Source organism: Tamandua tetradactyla, chromosome 6 (assembly GCF_023851605.1).
Source record: "Tamandua tetradactyla isolate mTamTet1 chromosome 6, mTamTet1.pri, whole genome shotgun sequence".
Classification (NCBI taxonomy): domain Eukaryota; kingdom Metazoa; phylum Chordata; class Mammalia; order Pilosa; family Myrmecophagidae; genus Tamandua; species Tamandua tetradactyla.
In genome coordinates this window covers 58,701,422-58,711,925 of record NC_135332.1, presented here as the reverse complement: position 1 = coordinate 58,711,925, position 10,504 = coordinate 58,701,422, and the positions used below count along the sequence as shown (strand labels likewise).

General features: G+C 49.0%; 2 protein-coding genes across 3 annotated transcripts in view; one reads left to right on the top strand and one right to left on the bottom strand.

Moving 5' to 3' along the window:
* Positions 1 to 740, bottom strand: part of SLC13A5 (solute carrier family 13 member 5) — an 83,621-nt gene extending 82,881 nt beyond the window's left edge. The window contains exon 1 of the mRNA XM_077165616.1: positions 718 to 740. The gene's annotated coding sequence lies outside the window, so the exon portion shown is untranslated. The remainder of the gene's footprint in view (positions 1 to 717) is intronic.
* A 160-nt stretch (positions 741 to 900) lies between these two features.
* On the top strand, positions 901 to 10,026 carry FBXO39 (F-box protein 39). 2 transcript variants are annotated; one of them, XM_077165606.1, is made up of 4 exons: positions 901 to 1,026; positions 3,746 to 4,843; positions 5,833 to 6,009; positions 6,321 to 10,026. In XM_077165606.1, exons 2-4 carry the CDS (start codon positions 3,818 to 3,820, stop codon positions 6,447 to 6,449), a joined length of 1,332 nt encoding a protein of 443 aa, XP_077021721.1. In that variant the 5' UTR covers positions 901 to 1,026; positions 3,746 to 3,817; the 3' UTR covers positions 6,450 to 10,026. The 2 variants fall into 2 exon arrangements, with proteins under 2 accessions (XP_077021721.1, XP_077021722.1); XM_077165607.1 differs by having other exon boundaries at positions 5,907 to 6,009; positions 6,321 to 6,437.
* Positions 10,027 to 10,504: the final 478 nt, after the last annotated feature.

The following is a 10,504-nucleotide window of genomic DNA, read 5'->3' as shown; positions in this document are numbered from 1 at the left end:
TTCCTTCCTGTTTCGTTTTGTTCGGTTCGGTGGGGGCAAGGGACAGCACGGTGAGGCAGCGCACAGGGAAAGGGGGAGTGGCAGGAAATAAAAATTGGAGAGAGGAGAGAATACTGAGTCGGAGTGGGGACAGGTTAATTGGGTCCTGAGAATGCTGAGTCAGGGTGGGTCCAGATTAATGCCACAAAGGTGCCCTTGAAGGCTTTCGGGCTGGGAGAGGAGCTGGCGGACGCCTAGCGATGCATCCTACCAATCTGCAAACCGTGCACCCTTACCTGTCCGTCTGGGCTTTGGGGAGACCATTTAGTGCACCAGCCCTTGCCTGGGAAGGGATGGTCCAAGGAAGGGGGGTGGGTTAAGTGCGCCCCACCTTCCGGAAGCTGGAAAGGTGGGCTGTCCTCAGGCTTTGTTAGGTTTAGGTAAGTCAAGTTTGTTTAAGGCTGATCTTTGGGGTTCTTGCCTAAGTAGGGGAATGTGGAACCCCGGGCCACAGCGTGCAGCAGCTGGCTTCCAAAGGAGAGGCGCGCAGGCGGGGGGCCCCAGGGCTCCACAGGATCCCCTAGGTGGGGCAGGCAAAGCAGTGGACTGAGCAGGCCTGAGCCCGGGGTTCCGCGCGTATCTTCCTAGCACGAGGCGGGAACGGTAAGGGGCATGCCAGTCCTCACCGAGCCAGCGGGCTCAGCCCGCCGCCGCACCGACCCCGGCCAGGGCGCCTACCTGGCCAGTCTGCGCGGGGGCCCTTCTTCCTATCGACGCGCAAGGTCGACTGATTTGACAACTTCAGGTTTGGGCTCCTGCGACCCGTGGCAGTGAGCAGAGCCCGGCAGGGGGCGGCGCGTCATAAAGGCGGCAGGGTGCCCGGCCTGTAGCCTCGGCGAGGGCAGGACGCGGACCCCCGGCGCTCGCGGAGTTGGTGTCTGAGCAGCCGCGGCGCGGGCGGTGCAGGCAGGCGCAGGCAGGCGCGCTCGCTGTCCCCGCACCCCAAGCGGGGCGCAGCCCGAGGAGGGAGCAGCGAGCCGGTAGCAGGTGGGCACGGGCAGCCGGGTCAGGGGTGCGGTGCGGGCTCAGGCCGGGGTGGCCACGGGACGCGCTCCGTGGCCCGCGCGGGGAGGTGGGGCTGCCTCCACACTGGCCCCCTCTTGGGAGCGTCTTTAGCCGCCTCCCCTCTCCACTGACGCCCGGACAGCTCCAAGTTTCCGCCCTTGCTTAGCAGCTGTGCAATTTGGTGCACTGAGCCTAGGTTCGGAAAGACGGCTGGGTTCGAATCCCTCTTTCCCATTTACGTCCCCATTTACCACGTGATCTCTCTGAGAAAGTTTCTTTGTCTTCCAACATCAGTTTCCCCATTTGCAAAACGAATGTGTTATTCCCTCCTTACTGGGATATTGCAGAAGGACTCTGGCCCTAACTCACTAATGGCAGGGAATACCTATATAACGTTTATTAAATGCCTGACACTGTTCTACTGCTTTCCAAATACCAGCTCATTCAATCCTCCCAACACTAGGAGAAACATATTACTATTACCTTTAGGTGTGGAACCTGCTCAAGGTCACACAATTAACATTTGACAGAGGCAGGATTGAACCCCCTAACAACACTGCCTCTCCCTGGTGAGGAGGTCTGGGGAGTCCCAAGACTCCCATATGACCATAGGGCTACTTGCAACAACTTTCCCAACCCCTTCCAGCCCCACCCTATGGCTTAGCCTAGCTGACCGTCTGGCCTGTCACTGAGGGCAAGGGGTTTGGGTGGGCTCTTGACCGGGTTTAGCTTTCCTTGAGCACCTTTTGGGTACCTGGCTTGGTGCTGAGGGCTGTGGAAGCCCCTGGCTTCCTATGGTTTACCTGTGACAGAACAGACAACCTTGTTTATTCATTTCACATGTTTATGTACCTACTCAAAAGAAGAATGTGTTGTCCCCAGTCTCAAGAAATTTGCAGATCCCGTGGGAGAGAAAGGCTGGGCACAGATAATACAAAAAGATGGACGCTGGCCGGAGGGGAGCGAGAAGGGAGAACGGGGAGGAGAAAGGCAGGGGGACCTACCACGGCTTCTCTGCAGCTCATAAAAGCAACAGTGATATATACACAGAGCGACATGAACTAGCCTTACGAACAATAAAGGACACACTTTATACATCTTTTTGCTCAGAAGCACACCAGAATCGTTGCCTGTGGGCGGGGGGGAATGGAGTGGGACACAGGGATATAAGGGAATAAATGAATCCATAAAAGCAGAGAGGGTTCTTGCACAGGCACGTAATGTGCGTCTGCTCTGTACTGAGAAGCATGATGAACTCACTGCTCTGCACCTGAGACCCAAGAAAAGAGACGCCCAAGAATCAGGAAGTCCAGAGTTGAGCCTGGGCCCCCTTATTCCCCTGCGCACCACAGGCAAATTCCTCCTCCTCTCTTGGCCTCCATTTTCATCTGTAAAGAAATGAAATCCCAGGTCTCTTCCAGCCCTGAGGGGTTTCTCTGAGTCATGATCAAAAATCTTGGCCACTCGGCAAAGTAGTCAATGAAGGCTTTAGGGTATGGTGGAGCCAGAATCTTGAGGAATGGGTGGGTTTGGAGAGGCAGAGAAAAGGAAGAGTATTTTCAGGCAGGGAAAATTGCATTGAAAGCAAAAATGTCAACGTTTAAGCAGATTGCTATAGAGTCTGAGGGATGGCTCCATGTCAGGCATGCTGTAGCCCAGCCCCGCCGGGATGCCCTAACCAGCCCAGGTCAGAAACCATGCTGTCCTCCTCATCCTCCTTCACCAGTGACCAAATCATGTCCTCTCAATAACCATGCCCACCCCACTACAGTACTGCCCTTGAACCTGGACTCTGTCTGGCCATTCACCCTCCACTCCGTAGTGTTCTTCTCCCTAAGAATGACCAAGCTACATCCATAAGAATGTCCAGACACATAACCTTTCCACCCTCTGTGGCTCTCCATGACCTCAGCCAAGGTTCTCCACCCTGATTCTGCTGCTACGTCTTTTGAATGTAAACACAGCCATCGGCAGTAGATCTCACCCCAGATAGCAATTCTCCCCCAGGGGAGGGGAAAGCCAGGTCAAGATTCCAGAATCACAAGGTGAGGGGAAGTTAGAATCACTGATCTCCAGGTACTCTTTATCACATCATTCCAGGTCCAGCACCGACCCGCTTCGCCAGCTCCAGGTCCATTGCTACCTACACACCCCCACCCCTCCTTATGAGTTAAGCGCTAACCATCCAAATCATTTGACTTCCCTGAATGTGACTGCCTCACACAAATTCACAATGCTGTGTCTTTGTGCACATTGTTTCCCCTGCCTGGAATGTGTCAGTTTCTCCTCCACCACCTCTAGGCCGCCATGGTCTTCTTTGACAATCCCCCTCATCCTTCAAAACCCAGCTCGGATCTCTTCTCCTCCAAGCAGCCCTTTCCACTTCTTCCTTTCCCAGACAGAACTCACCACCATCTCTCCATATCGTGAACTCACCACTGTACCCCCATACCTTGAACTCACCACCATCCTTCCATACCATGAACATGTCCTTATCTTCCACTTCTCTCACCATTTGCTCATTCAATATTGGTCTGTTTCCAATGAAGTCCTTAAAGGTGTCAACTGTATCATGAATTTATTATTGAATAACCTGCGCCCAGCAGAGTGCCTGATACACATAGGACTACAGTAAAAGTTTGTCCAGGTCCATTTAATTTCTGCTTGATAGTTAATGGCTCTTCCTTTTTACATCCCACAGTGATTGCTTTTCTTTACTCATTTCTGGAAGCCCTGCCTACCACACGACTGCACCATACATCCCGGTTCCTTGATGGACGAAGAAAGTGAACGGATACTGCCCCAAGACCAGAGCTGCTGGGCCACTCTGCCCGATGTGTGCCTGCGCCGTGTTTTCTGGTGGCTGGGAGACAAGGACAGGTCCAGGGCAGCCCTCGTCTGCAAAAAGTGGAACCAGATGATGTACTCGGCTGATCTTTGGCGATACAGGACCATCACGTTCAGCGGGAGACTCTCCAGGGTGCACGCATCCGAATTCGAGTCGGCTCTTTGGTATGTTAAGAAATTTGGTCGTTATATGGAGCACCTGGAGATCAAATTCCTGAATCCCTACAACACATTGTTGACCAAGAAGTTCCAGGTCACCATGCGAGGCCTTCTCAACTGCCTGGGCAAGACCAACAACCGCCTGAAGTCGCTGTCCATCCAGCATCTGGAGCTGGACCGCCTCATCTGGAGGAACACCATCCGGAACTCCTTCATCAAGAGCTTGAGCATATTCTTAAAGAAGATGGGCAAACACCTGAGTTATCTCAACCTGAAAGGGGCCAGGCTGACGGTGGAGCAAGGCTGCCACGTTCTCAACTCCCTGAGCTACTTAAGGAACGAGAGCATGGCATCAGAGCTCAACATCGAGGACTACTTCAGCCATCATCTCTCAGTCTACAGCAGCCCCCAGTTCAACAGGACCATGGCCATGTTCCACGGGCTGATGGCCCTGACCCTCAACTACAACTGCATCTCCGACGAGCTGCTGGAGAACTTAGGTGAGAACAGTGCCGGTACCCTGCGGACCATGAACATCAAATGCCACATCCATGACCCCCACGGGCAAGTCATCTGGGGCATGTCGTGGGCCAAGCTGACCAGGCAGGCCACCAGCCTGAAGGTGAACTTCTTCTTCGAGCGGGTCATGAAGTACGAGCGCCTGGCCCGGATCCTCTTGCAGGAAATCCCAGTCAGGAGCATCAGTCTAAGAAGCTGCTATTTCAGTGACCCAGACTGGTCCATGAGACCCACGCTGACGGATCTCTTGCCCATGTTCCTGAACACTCTGCAGGTGGGTATGAAGTGAAGGGAGGCTTGATCCCCTGGAGGGAAGCCCCCCACTGCCTTCTCTCAGCTGGACTCGCCCAAACACACTCACACTCCTTGCCTTTTGAACTCAAATTTAGGTTCTGGGAGATGTTACCAGACTAAATCTCCCCACATTCCCCAAAGTCCACAGCACACTCCAAAATCTGCTACTCATTTCCTGTACATGGAACACAAGGAATTTTCCTTTCTTGGCTGTCGAACAAAAAAAATCCCTATGTCCCGGGTTCAGAGCTCTAAGGCAAGAAGACGCCTCTACAGGTGAGAGTAGGTGAGCAGCCTCTTCCTACTTTATTCTGGGGTCACGACAGCAAACAGGAGACAGCATGGCAGCTCTGCTCTGCTCTAAGCATGGAACCTGGATGGTTGGGGCAGAACTTGACGATTGGAAAGATAGAATGGAGAGAGGCAAACCAAACAGAAAACCATATTTGACTTAGGTCATGAAAGAGCTCAGAGCTTTTGGGCTTGTTTTCTCACCTGGCAGCTTCCCCACCTAGAAAATCAGATTACTTTTGTCCCTCCTAAGAACCTTACTGTAGGCTGTGGTGATGCATATTAACAGGAATAAATACCACTATTCACATTGATGGACTACAAAGTGCTAACAGCGCTTTCTGATAACCACATAGCCCTGAGGTGGGCAGGCCAGATATTGTTATTATCTTTTCATGCTACAGAAGAATTGAGGTTTGCAGATTTACCCACACAGCAAGCCACCCCAGAGCCGGGACTGGCATCCCGGCCTCTGGACCCCAATGCACATTTGGATGAGATCACCCTCATTCTCTTCTCTCTTCCTCTGAGAAATCCATGCTGGGTTCCCAGTATCTAAAGCTCCCAAGCCACCACGGCTGTCGGGGCCAGAGCTGGGTCATGGAAACATGAGGGCATGGCCTGGCCAGTGCCCGCCATCTCGGCCCACACCCACCTTCCCTTTTGGTGGTTTTCCAGAAATTAACTTTTGAATTCCACAACAACCATGAGGCGCTCGACGAGGACTTGCACCTCCTCATCTTGTCCTGCAGGAAGTTGTATTACTTCAAAATCTGGGCTTTCCTGGACATAAGGTTTGTGGAGCGGATCCTGAAGAGTCAGGAGGAAGGGCAGTGCTCCTTGCGCACACTTAAGGTGAGAGCCCCGCCCCCACCGGGCTGGTTCCGTGGGCGGGGCAGGGGGTCCCCAGGGCAGCAGTGGAGCCGGGCGCTCAGTTCACCTGAAGCCGTCCACCGAAAAGGAGCAATTTCCCAGAAGGGAACTTGGAGAACCCTTCCTTAGTAGTTGACTTAGGTTTTTTCCAAATCTGCCAGGATTCATACTTGCAGATCATTTTATTGTTTTCAGTGCCTGGATGATGTCGTTACTGTGTGTGTGTTTGTGTGTGTGTGTGTACGTGTGTGTGCGCGCGCACGCACACGCGGCCGTCTTCTCTTTCGGCACAGGTGAGAATTTATACAAACAGATACGAGACAAATGAAGAGGACAGGATTCTGCGGGAAATTTACAGAAAGTACCGAAAGCTGATCGATGCAGAACTTAACTATTTTGTCATCGCTTACCCCATGTTGTAATGAGCGTCCCGGAGGAAGACAGCAAGGAGCACTTTGAACTTTAAAACCCAGTCGTGACAAATCTACACTTGCATCCACAGCCCCCACCCCTTTTCCTCCTCCCTCCATTTAGCCAGGTCCACGCCAACAAGTGCCCCGGCAAAGGCTAGGACTCCTGGGGTTGCAAAATCCCCAGGTGATTTTAAAGTGCTATCTTTACCAACTGTCCAGCGGTGGGTTCTCTTTTTGTCGTTTGGTTTTGCTTTTTCACTCCGTCACTCAGCCACGGAGCTAAAAACCTGAAGCTTAATGTGACCAGTTTCTTACCTGGGGACCTTGGCTCCTGCCAACCTGTGCTCCTGAAAGAGGGTATATAAGCAGCTGCAGAGCCAGCAGAATCACATTTTCCACTGACAGATATTAGCAGTTCAGAAATGCTTTCTTCTCTGGCTGCCCTTCTCGTCAGAGATTCCTGGCACTGACTGTGGCTCTGCCTGATCTCAGATGAATGGAAATCTGCCAGCATGTCCCAGAACGAAGCTGAGGAATTCCCACTTAGAAGGAGCCTTCTCAGAGCTGGAACTCTCGCCCACAGAAATAGCTCACACCTAATGTATCTGCTTGGTGGACTCTTATCTGCTTCGACTTTCCTTGTGTCTGATTTCTTTTTCCATCCAGGCAGCATCATGCCCAGCCTGCTGTGAACACTGAGTTCTCACATGGGGGCCAAACCAGGGAAGGCCCTTACACTCATGTTTAGGAAGAATTTGGAATGCCATGGAAAATATTCCTAAATAATATTAGCCAAAGAAAGCAGGATACGAACTGTTCATTTAGTATAACACTAATTAGGTAAAACACATACAAGGATTTTTTTTTTTTTAATTCTAGAAGAGACTTTAAAAATAGTTACAATAGTTATTTCTGGGTAATGGAATTATAGGTAGAGTTTATTTTCCTTTTTCAAATAGGGAGTAATATAAATTCTTGAGCCAGTGTGCACTAGTCTTTTGAGATTTGGGTGTATATAGCTGCATATAAGTTTTTCTCTCGATAGATATAAATTATCAAAATCCCCAAATAATTTTGACAAGTGACTTTTCAGATTTTTGTCTTGCCTTTTTTGGTATGTTGTATCCATGTTTACGATTAGCTTCACTAAAATTCATAATTGTCCAGGGTGTTTCAGTATTCAAAGCTGTTTCACATTCACTCTCTCATCTGAATCCCCCTGCAGTGCTGTTTTGATAGATACTATTCCAATTTGCACTTATGTTCAGAAAAGATCAATACAGGCCAAGAGAACAGGGGCTCTCAGATTTGACAGCACCCTGAAACTGGAGGGGCCCCAGAGAGCAATCTAATGCCATGTGGACCCCAGAGGAGGTGGCTTGCCTAGAATTGGATTTAGGAAGTACTGGAACCGAGACTCAATTTCAATCCAGTACCAGAGCTGTGCTTTTAGTGACTATGTATTATCTCCCACAGTGGAATGATTTGGAATCAATTATATTGTATCCCCAGTAAATGCAAAGGAGGATCAATTAAAACTTGCTTTACTATATTCAACTTAGAAATGCTGCTGTTTAAGAACCAAATATTTTGTAAAATAAAAAGATATGAGAGGGAAAGGAAGGGGTGCATCCTCCAGCAAGCACCCAAACCTGCCTTCTCCACCCATGATGACTCACATTGCCCCAGAAATGTCTTGCGGTTCCGTTTCCAAGAGCCTCGTGCTGCTTCTGCAGTAAGGATGGAGCTTCGTCTCCACAGGACCCACCAGGGAGGCATGCTCAGCTCTGGGGTATCTTGAGGTATCTGGGGTATCTACTTCCTCAGTGCTGCCCTGTCAAGCATCTTACTCTGAACTTTGGTAGACATCCTACTCTGGACAATGTCTTTAGGAATTAGTGAACTTGAAAGATTCAATTATAGACTTCACCCAGGAAGAGTGGTCCCTCCTAGACGCATCCCAGAGAAAGCTGTTCAGAGAAGTGATGCTGGAGAATATCGGTCATCTGGTCTCTGTGGGATATAGTCTTCAAATCAGATATACTTTTCCACTTGGAGCAAGGAGAGGAACTCAGCAGAGAAGGAATTGGATTTTTTCCAATATCAGAATTCATGTGAGCTTGGAAAATGTGTGCTTAATGACAAAGAGGAGCAAGAAAAGTGGTATTAAAATAAAAGAAATGCTATCTGCACAACACAATTGCAGAAAAGACACACTGACCATCATGTCAATGAGGCAGAGTTCCTATATTACAAAGAATGGCATTATGTATAGTGAATTGCCAGATGATTTTACTCACACATCCAGAGTGACTCAACAGGTGTGAGTACCCAGGGGAAAAAAACCATACCACAACAGTCTCATTGGAAAAGCCCTCAGTGACCAGTTATCTGTTAGTAAACAAAAAGGAAATATGCACCAGAAATAAATCATCTGAATGTCATCAGATTAGTAAATCTTTTAGTCAAAAATCTAGCCGTACACATTACAATGAATCTGACACTGGAGAGAAACCACCATATGAATGCCGTGTATGGAAGAAAGCTTTCACTCTGTATTCTTCCAAAAGACAACACGAGAGAACTCACACTGGGGAGAAAAGGTATGAATACCATGTATGTGGAAAAGCCTTCATCCATTGTTCTATGTTTGGACAGCATGAGAGGAATCACTCTGGAGAGAAATCATATAGATGCCATCGATGTGGGAAAGCGTTCTCTCAGTGTTCTGACCTGAGACAACATGAGAAATCCCACGTTGGAGAGAAACCATATGAATGTCATCAGTGTGGGAAAGCCTTCACTCAGTGTCCTTCCCTGAGTCAACAGGAGAGAACTCACACCAGAGAGAAACCATGAAAATGCCACCTTTGTGGGAAAGCCTTTACTCAATGTTCTGCCCTGAGAGAATTCACAGCAGAGGGTGACCCTATGAATATCACCTTTGGTTAAAGCCTTCACTTATCATTTTACCTTTAAAAAGCATGAGAAAATTTACTCTGTAGCGATACCATAAGACTATCCTCTGTGTGGGGAAATCAGTTTATTTACATAACCTTAGACAACATGACAGAACCAAAACTGGAGAGATATCCTCTGAATGCTATATTTGTGAAAGGCTTCAGTCACCATTCTGAACTCAGATGACATGAGATAATGCATAATGTGTTAGTTAGATTCAGTTGTCAACTTGGCCAGGTGAGCATAGCTAGTTTTGTTGCTGTGGACATGAGCCAATGGTACGTGAACCTCATCTGTTGCTAATTACATCTGCAGTCAGCTAGGAGGCGTGCCTGCTGCAATGAAGGAGGTTTGACTTAATTGGCTGGTGCTTAAATGAGAGACCGCAAGGTAGCACAGCCCAAGCAGCTCAGCATTCCTCATCTCAGCACTTGCAGCTCAGCCCAGGCCTTTGGAGATGCAGAAAGAAGTCACCCTGGGGAAAGTTGTTGGAACTCAGGGGCCTGGAGAGAAGACCAGCAGAGACCATCCTGTGCCTTCCACGTAAGAAAGAACCTCAGAGGAAAGTTAGCTGCCCTCTCCTCTGAAGAACTAACAAAATAAATCCCCTTTTATTAAAAGCCAATCTGTCTCTGGTGTGTTGCATTCCGGCAGCTGGCAAACTAGAACACATAATAAAAATATTTTGTATTTGGAAGAGATTTTGGCCCTTGAATGAAACTTTAAAAATGCTAGAAAACTCATACACTGAAAAAAAACCACTGTAATCAATCTGGTAGAGCATTAGTCAATCTAAGCCAATTTATATTGGAACAGATCAATGTAAATGTCATATTTGTATACAAGCTGTGGTAGTTAGATTCAGTTGTCAACTTGGCCAGGTGAAAGCACCTAGTTCTGTTGCTGTGGACATGAGCCAATGGTAGGTGAATCTCATCTGTTGCTAATTACATCCGCAGTCAGCTAGGAGGCATGTCTGCTGCAATGAGTGACGTTTAACTTAATTGGCTTGTGCTTAAATGAGAGAACACAATGTAGCACAGTCTAGCAGCTCAGCATTCCTCATCACAGCACTTGCAGCTCAGCCCAGGCCTTTGGAGAAG